Source organism: Cinclus cinclus, chromosome 19 (genome assembly GCF_963662255.1).
Source record: "Cinclus cinclus chromosome 19, bCinCin1.1, whole genome shotgun sequence".
NCBI lineage: Eukaryota > Metazoa > Chordata > Aves > Passeriformes > Cinclidae > Cinclus > Cinclus cinclus.
In genome coordinates, this window is record NC_085064.1 from 1132141 (window position 1) to 1144613 (window position 12473).

General features: G+C 48.3%; 1 protein-coding gene across 1 annotated transcript in view; it reads left to right on the plus strand.

Moving 5' to 3' along the window:
• Positions 1-11244, plus strand: part of NR6A1 (nuclear receptor subfamily 6 group A member 1) — a 60370-nt gene extending 49126 nt beyond the window's left edge. The window contains exons 5-11 of the mRNA XM_062505931.1: positions 1209-1264; positions 2676-2833; positions 3646-3873; positions 4183-4437; positions 7728-7849; positions 9258-9410; positions 10335-11244. Coding sequence (XP_062361915.1) covers positions 1209-1264; positions 2676-2833; positions 3646-3873; positions 4183-4437; positions 7728-7849; positions 9258-9410; positions 10335-10423 — 1061 coding nt within the window. The 3' untranslated portion in view covers positions 10424-11244. The remainder of the gene's footprint in view (positions 1-1208; positions 1265-2675; positions 2834-3645; positions 3874-4182; positions 4438-7727; positions 7850-9257; positions 9411-10334) is intronic.
• Positions 11245-12473: the final 1229 nt, after the last annotated feature.

The window sequence follows — 12473 nt, forward strand, 5'->3', positions numbered from 1 at the left end:
TTCATAGGAAATAAGCAGCCAGTGCTGTGCATTGCCCGGGTCAGTGGTTGGAGTTTGGGAAGCCACGCTCAGGTCCCCTGGTCCTCTCCTCTGCCCTGCTGAGGCACTCCCTGGGCTGCAGGAGCAGCCTCGAGGCACACGAGGAGGATTTGAGCTGAGGGTATCTCGAGCCAAGCAGCAGCTTTCCTGGGACAGAACATTTTTTTTGCTTAATTTTTGTGTCACTTTGTGCTGCGGGAGGGCCTCGTGCAGCCCCGGGTGCCAGGCAGGCTGAGGCTGTGCAGCAGCAAGGTCACCATGCAGCTGGGGAGAGCCTCCTGCCAAGTCTGGCCAGGTAGAGGGGAAGAGATGGGGCCCTGATAAAGGTGGGGACCAGCCTGGGAGGGGAGGCACACGAGGAGCAGGGCTGCCACTGGCTTCTGCAGGGCCAGGCAGAGGGGAGAAGAAGGCAGAGAAGCTGCTCCAGGTTAATCCCCTTAGCTGGACTTCTCAGGAGCTCCTTGAGAAATTGTTTAAAGAGCCTTAAAAATGCAGCTGAGGAATGAGGCTGCCCCTCTGAAATGCAGCTGTGCAGCCAGGTGTGGTAACTTGAGTTTTAAACAAGCAACCAGCGGGGTCAAACGTCTCCCCTCCATTTTCTGTGGTGGCTGTAGGAGATGTGAGGTGACACTGTGACCCTCCGAAGTGACAGCAGGGTCTGCAGTCACAGTGCAGGGCTTTGAGTCTGTGTTGGTGGCAGCACTGGTGGTGTCTCTCTGGGGGACTCTGGTGCTTCATGGGGCTGTGGGCAGTGGAGTGGGAAGTGCTGGCCTCCACATCTCATTTTCCAGCAGTCCTGGGCATTCATTGGGTTATTTGCAGGGGTCAGATAGGGTTCCTCGCCGTGTGTCACTTCTCAAATTATGCTGGGATTAATTGTGATAAAGGATTGCTATTTCTTCATTTACCTGTCACTCATGGAGCACGTGAAGAAACTAAAATCCTTGAGTAGTGCTTGTAGCCCCATCAATGTGTCTGTGCCTTTTGGGATGAGAACCATGGTGTGTGCTGCTCAAGCACTGGAGCCTTTTTTGGTAAACTTCTTTAAAAAGAAAAATTAATCTTTTAAGGTATAAAAAACTTCTTTCAACATAGATAGGTATCTACTTATGCACTTTGGGAATACCTGGCAGTAGTGTTCCTCACTAAGGTTTGGTTATATCTTGCAGCAATCAGGGAGGATGGCATGCCAGGAGGCAGAAACAAAAGCATTGGACCTGTCCAGGTGAGCATGTGTGACTGTCCCTCCATGTTCTCTTCAGCTTTTGGGCTCCTGGCTTGGCTGGGCTGGGCTCAGACCATGGCAGCAGCTCAGCCTAGGCTGGGGCTGGCTTGGCTGAGCCTCCATCATCCCTGGCTGTGCCTCCTGCTGTGTGGCAGGGCTCTGACTCTGTCAGAAGCACATCGTGAGCTGTGAGTTGGTGAATAGAGCTGGGTGCTGCTGTCCTGGGGTGCTGCATGGACACACAGACAGCAGCACCCTGTCCTTTGTGAGCCACACAAGGACATCTGTCCCTCCACGACTCCCAGTAAATCTCAGTCTGCCTGCTGCAATCCCTTCAGCTGTGGCAAGCAGGGCACCAGTAAATGTCTGTCTGATTGATGGCACAGCTTGTGCAGAGATGCCTTGTAAAGCACAAGGTAATTCAGCACAGCAGCTTGTGCCACACGCCTGAGGAATGATGGCCATTTCCAGCTTGCTTCTGGAAAAGGGGTCTTTTAAAAGTTTACTGTTTATTTTAGCAAAATAGAAATAACACTGAAAGCAGTTGCTGTGAGTCTGAGTGCCTGGGAAGGAGCACTCAGCCCAGCCCAATGCATGAGGAGCCAAGCAAGCACCACTCTGCCCAGCTGGGCAGTGTCAGACACAGCCTGCCTGGAACCACACAGACCTGTTTCCTGCTGTTTGCATTAAGGGACATACACAGAATTAAAAAAAAAAAAAAAAAAAAAAAGCCTCTAAATTTTTGTTGCATTTTTCCCATTAGTGGTGGAACATTCCTCCAGGAGCATGCCCAGCACTTTTTTGAAACTTTATATTACAGTGAACTCAGTTTTAATTTTTTTTTTTTACTTCATTTTAGCTTTGTGTATTTTACTCTCTAGAACTTAAGTATTAGATGTTCAGTTGCTACTTCAGGTGCCACCTGATTCTTATCTGCAGGAAAATAGGGAACTCTGCCTCCCTGTAAATGTTTTCCTGACTGATTTTATACGTGTCACCTTGCCTCTCTTGATTGCTTTATCAAATCAGAGCCTGCCCCACCTCCTGTTTGCCTTTCCCTCTCAGTCCTGAGTGATGTTCCCAATGCACTGGCCTCAATTACTCCCAGGTTTTTCATGGTGTGAAAGTGGCTGATTTACAGCCATGTCCATCTGACATCATCTCTTCATGTGTCAGTTCCTGTCTGCTGTGCTACCCTCACTTGAGTGGTACTGCTGGAGTTGGAGGTCACCACCATTACCTGTAAATAGAATTTTTCATGTGTGTTGTTAAATGCAGAGGAAGGATGTGGTACCTGCAGGGGGGCAGGAGGCTCAGCCCTGTTGGATGTGGCTGGAAAAGGTGTTTGCAAACAGAGGCTTTGCTTTTTCTGTTCCCAGCCAAAGTAACCATTGTGTCCTGCATTTGACAGATATCAGAGGAAGAGATTGAGAGAATTATGTCTGGGCAAGAATTTGAGGGAGAGGCAAACATGTCATGGAGCAACAACGGAGACAGTGACCATAGTTCCCCTGGAAATGGAGTTTCTGAGAGCAACCAGCCTTCACCTGTTTCTACTCCATCTTCAAGGTGGGAATGACACCTGGAAGAATTTGGTGTTACAGGAATCTTGGGTTTCTTTCCCTGAGTGGTACTTGGGGTCAGTGTTGGAAAAAGATGTGAATGCATCTTTGTGTAAACTGGTCATGCAGCAGGTTCTTACCTCTCTGATTGTGTTCTAAGACAAACTGAAAAAAATTGAACTGGGAACTGAGATGTTTATGAGTAAAGGAAGACAATCTTAAGTTTAAATTATATTTAAAATATACCTCAGTTTATATTGATTGTGTTTTCTGCAAATCTTGAGAACTTGATCACCTTTCACTGCTCATTCTGCATAAGCTCTTCCTCTCTGCTGTGTACAGATTTTGAAAAGAAAACCATTTATGTTAGTAATTGGTGTTGTTACACTAAATTTGGCTACTGTGAGTGCAAACCTCCTGATGCAGCCTTTGATTGCAAACACAGCAAGAATCTCAGACCTGATCCCATCTGCTTTCAGTTACAGCTTAAGCTTGGCCTTGTTTGCGTTCACTGGCTGTGTGAGTACTTCATGTGCAATCCTAAATTCTGGCCCCGTAAGGAAGCTGGGGTGGAAAGGCTGGGCACAGGTGCGTTTGGGGTTTCTGCATTGCTCCCTGAGCTCAGCTGCAGCTCCCAGATCTCCATCTCATGGAAGCGGTGCCCAGCCAGGCTCTTTCCAGGGTGAGCCCAAACACAAAAACATTTCCCTTCTGTTTGCTTTCCCTATTTTTATTCACGTTTCTGATGGAGCCGCACGCATCATTCCAACGAAGCAGGTGGAGTTTTGGGGGCGTATTGAAGAGCTTTTCCTTTTCCAGTAGGTCTGTGGAGCTGAACGGGTTCGCTGCACTCAGGGATCAGTACCTGGGCACGCCGGTGTCCACGCACTACCAGTACCTGCCGCACCTTTTTAGCTACTCGGCGCACTCGGCGCTGCTGGCGCCGCAGCCGCGCAGCCTGGAGCCGCAGTCGCACGGCCTCGTCAGCCAGCTGCTGTGTGCTGAGGACCTGGAGCCCCTCGGCACCCCCATGCTCATCGAGGACGGGTGCGTGTGAGCGGGGACGTGCCCCGGGTGCCCAAAGTGCAGGCGGCAAACCAGACCCCGTCCCGTCCTGCTGGGGGTGGAGCTGGGGTGCACGGGCCTGGCATGGGGTGCTGGGCAAGTGGGTGACACCTGGGGGCTCTGGGATGCCCTCAGCCCTTGCCTGGGCAGGGTGGGTGCTGAGCGTCGTGGTTTCCGTCGCCGAGTGGCACCCTGGGCTCTGGACAATTCCTTGTTTTTAAGCGCTTCATCAGATGATGTCATTCAATGCTTCTAATGTTTTTTCTGCCTTTGTATTAACCGTGCCTGCAGGTATAAAGTGACTCAGGCAGAGCTGTTTGCGTTGCTGTGCCGTCTGGCGGATGAATTGCTTTTCAGGCAGATTGCTTGGATCAAGAAGCTGCCGTTCTTCTGCGAGCTCTCCATCAAGGACTATACCTGCCTGCTCAGCTCTACGTGGCAGGAGCTGATACTGCTCTCCTCGCTGACTGTTTACAGCAAACAGATCTTTGGTGACCTTGCAGACGTCACCTCCAAGTACTCTCCCTCTGACGATGAGCTGCACAGGTGAGATGGGCTGAGCCCAGGGTGGGTGAGGCAGCGAGATCTGGAGATGAGGAGCCCAACAGACAGGTGTCCTCTGACCACCTCCTGGGACAGTCACTTTACCTGTGGCTGTTTTCCTTTTGTATTTTTTAGGGAACGCTTGTTCCAGGCTTAGAAAGCACGTCATGGTTAGGCAGTGCTAACTTCCTTCTGTAGGGAAGGGCACGGTGATGCATGGGACTGTTTGAATTCCATGGAGGAATGCTGTTGTCCTCCCTACAGGCCACCTTTTTACGAGGAGGGTAAAAGTAACCAAGACTTTGGGTAACCCTGACACACAGAAAAGAAAGTGTTATTTAAAAACCCTGTGGGCCAGTGGAAAGGTTGTTCACATAGCTGGTTGTCTGTACTATCAAAGTGTTCATTATTAATTGCTTTTTCATTGTTTTGATTAGATAAATTTAAAGATGTTGCAATTTAGCTCTTGTTTTTTCTGTGGTACAGACTATCTGATGCTCTGAGGAACTTGCCTTTCATTTATCATTTTGGTCAGGGTGTTGTTTTTTGGTTTGGGTATTTTATTTTGTAGTCTTGGTGCCAGACAGATTTTTCCTTTGGTAGTAGAGTTCCAGTCTCACCATGCTATGGCAGAACAGGTAGGATTTAGACAAACTGCTGCCCATCCTCCCTTTAAACACCTGCTCTTTGCTCTCTGTCCTTGCTGGGCTCACGATGCTGCTGGAGCCACCAGGGGATGTCTGATGAGCAGAGATTTAGAACACTGCTGTGGTCCTCAGCCATTGCAGCATCTCATGGTTCTTAGGGGCTCTTTTGTGCATCTGCTGTGACAAGCAGAGGCACTGGCTGGCTGAGCCCATGGTGGGGACTGGGGAGCTGGCCCCAGGTGTCACATTTCCTGGGACAGGTTCCTGTGCAGCACTGCTCTGCACAGCCATTCATCGTGCATCTGGTGCAGCTCCTGCAAGGAGCACTGAGGGTCATAGAAAACCACAATGACACTTGTTCTTGCATTCAGCTGTCCTTTTGTTCCTGCTGTCCTGGTCAGAGCCTCACAAGAGAAGTGTTTGTTTCATTTTGAGTTTGTGATAAATACAAGCGAGAGGTAAGACTGCGAGACAAAGGAGGAATCCTCACCCTGCAGAAACCAGCAATTCAGAGCTGGTTGCCTTGAAGGTCCTTCAGAGAAGATCTGTGCGTGTGGATGAAAATAGGTGTTCTTGGGAGCGGAATGCTTCTGCAGTCTCTTCTTGTGATTTAAATTTTCAAGTGTCATTAATGGTCATTAGTAACCTGGGAGAGTGCACTCCCAAAAAGCCATTTAGCAGGAAGCTGCACAGATGAGGGGTCTGGAGCTGTGGGGCTCCCTCCCACTGGTCTCCGTGGTCCTTCAGCCATGGCTTGGCTGTCTCCAGCAGCAGTGGGATAGCTCATGGGTATCAGTCTCCCTGTCCAAAGCACTCGTGGAAAAGCTGGTCCCTTTGGATTTGAGAGGGGCCCTTTTGGAGAGGTGTCCCATTTGTGGGTGATCTCAAAGAGCCCCTGGATCTTCTGGCAGTGATCAGGAATAACTGCAAAGGGAACTTCATTAGAGCTCACACCTGGTTGGAGAAATCTCACTGAGCAGGGATGGTCTGGCACTTCAGGGTTAATTTCTGCTCTTAACAAAATGACAAGAGCAGTGCTAAAGCATGGGTGACAAAGGCATAGAACAAGCTCCCCAGCCCCTTTAATTGCTTCTGACAACTGGCTAAATGTTCTGTTTGCCTGCTAGATCAAATGTTTTCTTTTATTGTGCTGTTTTTCTGAAGATGAATATGAAATGAATGGACTCCTGACCTCCCCCAGCACTCCTGATAGTGCTTCCCTTCCCCCTCCTCACCAGCTGATCCGGACAACTCCCAGCCAGAAACTTGCCTGGTGTAAACTGCAAGGAAAAGTGTGTGGAGGAGTTAGTCCTCGAGAAGAAATAGGGCTGTGAAAAACAGAACAGCTTTGTTTGAAAGGGGGAGGAAAGTATGTGCAGAAAAGTAAGACAGTTCAACTGCAGGAATGAGAGAAGAGCTCTCCTGGATTTATGAAGTGATGAGTGGCTGGTAAAAATGTGCATGCTCTAAAAACAATTAAACCCAACAGATGACTGAGTGGTCTTTGTGCTCATTAACTTCTTGAGCTTTGCAATCTTGCACCTGCAAGATTTTTAATGTCAACTGGAGAGCAAGAAAACTTGTACAACTTTAGATTAGCCGACAAGGCTTTCATCACTTACAGTATTACTTTCTTGAAGAACTGACCTGGAGTTCAGACAGCTTGTTTTCACTTTGCAGAGGTCAAACCCCACCATGCATTTTACAAATAACTTTGAAGTAAACAAACACACATGCCAAAATAAGGTATTATTCAGTGAAAAAGGTTCTATTTCTGTTCTATTCAGAGATGGCTTGCTGGCTGTGCTCTTATTCTTTGTGCTGCACAATGCCAGAGCACGCTGAAGCTTCCCGAAACACTTCTGTCCCACTTCTGAGTGCTTTTGCAATATGTGGCTGCTTTCAAGCCGGGGCTGTTGCTGTGAGATGTGTTCCCAAGAGGCTGTTCTGGCCCTGGGCAGGCGTGGGATGGTCTGGAGTTGCCTGCAGACACCCACAGCCCTCCACACCCTCCCTCTCCACTCCAGCCTGGTCCTTCCCCATGGCTTTTTGGTGGTGCACACGTGGGGTATTGCTCCTGATGAAGTGTGGCACCCTCTTTAGCAGGAGGACCTCATTCTGTGCCCACACAATCTCCATCAGGCTTTTTTCCAGGAGGTTTTGGGGTGTTTCCTGTGCATCAGTGTGCCCTGTGCTGCCCATCTCTGTCACTGGCTTCACTGCAGATTCCTGGCTCTGTGAAACCTTCTCCACTGTCAGAACAGGCTGGTGGTGAACTGAATCACCAAGAGAGGTTTTTTCCCTACAAATATCTGTAGATTGTGGACTCTCCATCCCTGGACCAGGCAGGTTGGGGCTCTGAGTAACGTGGTGTAGTGGAAGGTGTCCCTGCCCTTAGCAAAGGGATGGGGCTGGATGAGCTTGGTGGTAATTTCCACCCAAACCATTCCATGGTTCTATCATTCTGCATTTGTAACTGAGACATTTTCCTCATTACTTTTAGTACCAGCAGACTTCAGGCAGTTTTGGTGACTTTTTCTTTACTTAATTCTCCTGCAAGGTGTTAAAAATCTCTGCAGTTCCTTTAGCAAGCTTCATGCCTTCAGTGTCCAGTCCGTGTGCTGATGTGTGAGCTCTGTCCTGCAGGTTCAGTGAAGAGGGGATGGAGGTGATGGAGCGGTTGATCTACCTCTTTCGCAAATTCAACCAGCTGAAGGTCAGCAACGAGGAGTACGCCTGCATGAAAGCCATCAACTTCCTAAACCAAGGTGAGGCAGCAGAGAGGAGGCAGCAGCCCCACTTGTTCATTTTTATGCTCCAAAGGGTGAATTTATAAGACTGATTACTCTCTTTTTAGAGCTTTTCAGACTCATTAAAATGTTTACCTTCAGGATGTATCCTTAGGTCTCTTAGCTGGGCTCCTGCTTTTTTAGGTTCTGTACCTACATCTGACTCTTCACAGTGAATAAGGTATTTACATGCAGGCCATGAGTTCAGCCTAGGAAAAGGCTGTATCCTCCTGTTGAGTAAGCAGCATATTAAAGCTGGCAGTTCAGGCTTCTTCAAGACCCCGGGCATTTCAGAATCCATGCAGAGACAAATGCTCGGTGAATAGTGTTCAGCTGTAATTTTGGAAATAAATGTCCCCAGAGTCTTTTGTACTGTGAAAGATAGTTGCAGTCTGTAAAAATGTGCTGTGGGCTCCCTCCTCCCCCGCTCATTTCCAGAGGAGATAATGCTGACTCTTCAATCTGTGCCGGGCCGAGGTTCCGGTTTGCTTCCCTGGGCAGTTTCCTGACACTGGATAATGCACTTCTCGAGCTGTCTCCATTGTTTTCCAAAATGTATTTTCATTAACTTCCTGTCTTCTTTTATTTTTAGTTGAAGTTTGCAATTTTTTATGTGAAATACCTGAGACTTATTTTTAAAAGTCAGCTTTTGGGCAGTAGATCAATGCCTCTTCCGTCAGGTGGTCTCCCTGCACCGAGCCTGCTCCGAGGCTCCTCAGCTTCCTCACTCCTGGATCCTCCCCAGGACCTGCCAGTGCTGATGCCTCTGGTCATGCTACCCCTGGGACTTCCTGCCTGTCCATTTTTCCTTTGTGTGTGTTGCCTGACATTGGCAAAGCTAAATTTAAAAATAACTTGACAAGTTTATAAAGCTCCCGTGACATAATTCATAAGCAGATGAGGAGAAATGTAGTGCTATCTTGAATTATAGAGCCCTCAGCCAAGATAATACTGCTAAAACCAATGTATTCCTGTCTGAGGAGGTGTTGCACTGATTTGCTGTGAGGACCAAACCTTGACACGTGGCTGTGTTGTGCCAGGCAGGGATCTCAGGTTGCTGGGGCTGGGTTGTCTCCAAGAGCATTCACTGAGCTGCAGGTGAGCAGTGTAGGACATCAGCTGTTCTCTTCCCAGCCTTTTGTGGAGGGACATCCTGGATCCAAACAAACATATAAAGATGCATCATGATGCAGGCACAGCTGGAGGGGAGATGGGAATTTTGGTGCTGGTCTCACTGGGTGCTGGAAGCCAGTCTCCAAAGCAGGGGCCCACATCAGACTGACAGAAATCAGTCTGTCGTGAAGAAGTGGCAGTAAGTGCGAAGCTGCTGCTCTTCTGAGATGTTTTTTTGTTATGTTTTCATTGCTCTAATTGTATTCCTGTGCAGATATCAGGGGTCTGACCAACGCCTCCCAGCTGGAGCAGCTGAACAAGCGGTACTGGTACGTGTGCCAGGACTTCACCGAGTACAAATACCCCCACCAGCCAAACCGCTTCCCGGATTTAATGATGTGTTTGCCAGAGATTCGCTACATTGCAGGTAACTCCTGAGGAAACTTGCTTCTAAAAGATCATTAACTTACTGCGGTGAAATTCTTGTGGAGTTTGGTTGGGGATGTTTGTGTGGGATCATTTCCTATCAGAGCTTGTGCCCATCTTTAAGCCCGTCCTGTTGCCCTGAGCTCATCCAGTCTGGGGGGCTCTTGGCTAAGTGTCCTGGTGATGTGGGGGGCACAGGGTTAGTCCCACTCTGGGAAAAGGTGCCTTGCTCCAACCTTTTAAGTACATTGTTCGGTCTCCCCTTATGCTTCTCTCACTCCTTGCTGGGGAGCATTTTGTCTCAAAAGGGTGCGATCCTCCCGTGAGTGGTTATCAGAATTAGGGAGATCCCTGAACTGAGCAAAAAGTGATCAGCAGAGTTCAGGCAGATCAGTGTAACCCCCCCAGATTTCCTCATCTGGACCTCGGAAATCCGCAGGTGAATTCTCAACTGCAGTTGTGTTGCTAATTAGATCTCCAAGGCCTGGCGTGACTAAAACTGAATGTTCCTGAATGTTATGGCAAAGGGAGATGCTTGCCTCCCTGTGTCAAGGCTCTGTATGCTTCATCCTACTCCGTCATAATGAACTAGATAATAATCTCAGGGTAGCTCTCGTAATTTACTCACAGACATCAACAAGGAGGTTTGAGGTGAGATGGGATTTAGCCTTTCCCACTTTCTATAAATACTTCTTCATTGTGGAGAAATCATTTTGATCTGACTTTGCCCATTTATTTTGCTTTCTGTTTGTTAAATGATAAATCATATTGTGTCCAAATGCATATCAAATGTCTAATGTAGCTGTAGGATGATTAACTGTTTCTGTGAGAGGTTCAAGGTAAAACCGTCTCCAGTGCTGCTGGCTTAGGTGTCTCTGAAAACTGATTCAGGAGTGGCTGCTAATTCTGGTTTCTTTCTTACCAGGAAAAATGGTGAATGTCCCCCTGGAGCAGCTGCCTCTCCTTTTTAAGGCCGTTCTACATTCCTGCAAGACAAGTGTGAGCAAAGAGTGAGCCTTACACTGAGCCTTGGGCAGGGAGCCCGCTCACCCCGGGAGAGGGGCAAACACCAACCAGGCAGGAGACAGGGCAGGGGTCCTCCCTGCCCTTGTAGCAAGAATCTTTTTTGTTTGGGGTTTTTTTTTTTGTTTGTTTGTTTTTTTACTCTTTTTCCTATATATTTATTTCACGACAGAGTTGAATGTATGATCTTCAACACGATGCACATGGTTCTGTAAGAATGCAGCAGATGCATTCTCCAGCGGTTTACAGAATGTGAAGATGTTTAATGTTACAGTGTTTGTTAGGGTTAGTTCTTTTGTATTTGGGGCTGGGGACCGAGATGACTAAGACTACCTCAAGGAGAAGATGCTGTTCACGCACTGCTCTTTCCATGATTTGCATCCAAAGCATTTGTCATAGAGAGCAAATGTCTACAGAGCTGTTATATCCCAAAGGGACAACTTCGGAGAAGTGGGTGCTAGAGAAGTGCCAAGCTTTTTCTTTAATTTTAGAAAGGCAGGGAGTGGAGAAGGAGAAGTCTGTCTAGACAGTTGGTTTCTTTTCCCCTGGCAGTTTCCAGGTGCAGGTTCCCAGTGGGATGGCAGTTCTCTGAGGGATTCCCTGGCCCTGTCCTGTCTGGGGAGCTGCAGGTGTGGTCTGCCCCAGCCCCTCCTGCCCTCTTACTACTGCCACAACACCTGCCAATTCTTCTGAAATTGTGTTCCTGCAGTTCATAACAGGCTCCTGGCATTACACAAAGGTGCTACTGTTGCTAGAGAATGGCAGGGACTTTATCATCACTTCCTTAAAATCCATTTTAGGTTCACAAAACCAGGAAAAACCTACTTAGAGAAGAGGCAGGATTGCCCCTGTTAATGTGTTCCTCCCACATGGTAGCTGACTCCAGAGGCTTCTGCATTACAGCAGTCCCCATTTTGGGAGCAGTTAATGTATCCTGTGTTAAATGGGGCCTGTGTAGTGGGGTGAGGGACTCCAGTGTCCTGGCATGGCTTTCTCTGCTGGACTCAGGGAATGGGTGTTCCATAGTTATATCCTGCCAAGACTGCCCTGTTCCTTGTGGAATCCCAGGAAAAAGGACATTACTGCTGTACTTGGTTGCCTGCCATGTTCTAGGTGTTGCAAGGCTTGGATTTTCCATCTTGCAGGCTCTCCACAATTCCAGATGGAGAACTGGTTTAATGACAGCTGATTAGCTGATTGAGTGATTGCTGAGTGCTGGTTTTTAGCTGAACTTGGGCATTCTCATGAGTGACCTCATGGGTTCCTGCTCACAATGGGGAGGTTGGATGAGATGCTCTTGATCTCATCTCCTTCATTAGGAATTAATATTCAAAGACTCCTCACTCTCCTAGACAGCTTTGGCTGGATTTCCTTCCATTCTTCCTTAGATGTATATCTGGCATTCACTTAGCAAGGTGATAAGTGTTTGAATGCTAATTTAAAAATACTTGTGGGAACAACTTTTGCTCCTTCAGGGTAGGAGGGACAAGTCACCACCTTTGGTGACAGCTGCATGACACAGAGCGAGCACAGCTCAGCAGGGCTGCAGCTGCTGTGTCTGAATGTGATGGTGAGCAGGACATAAATCTCATTCACCAAAGTCATCTTTCCCTCCCTCCAGCCCTCCCGTGGCCCAGTGGGTGTTCCTGGGTCTCAGCCCGAGGGGGCTGTGTGTGACCTGCTGGTTTGGCACATCCCGGTCAGGCCGTGCCCGTGCCGGTGGCTGCGGTCACACCACGGGCATCCCGCTTGGGCATCTCTCAGCTCAGCAGTTTCCCTCTTCTCAGAGTCCACAGCTGTTCATTTTTCATTCTTTAAACAGCATGTTACGGGTAACAGCTGCTGGGCACAGCAGCAGCTCAGCTCGGTGGAGCTTCGCACCCAAAGGTGGTTCCATAAATCTCATTTACTTTCTGCCAGTACAATGAGACATATTTGTATTCTCAGGAAAGCCTTGTCCATACAGCCCATACCTCACGTGTTCAGGGGAAGATTTTAGTGTATCTGTTTGTAAGTTAGAATGTATTTCTCAGCTTTTAAG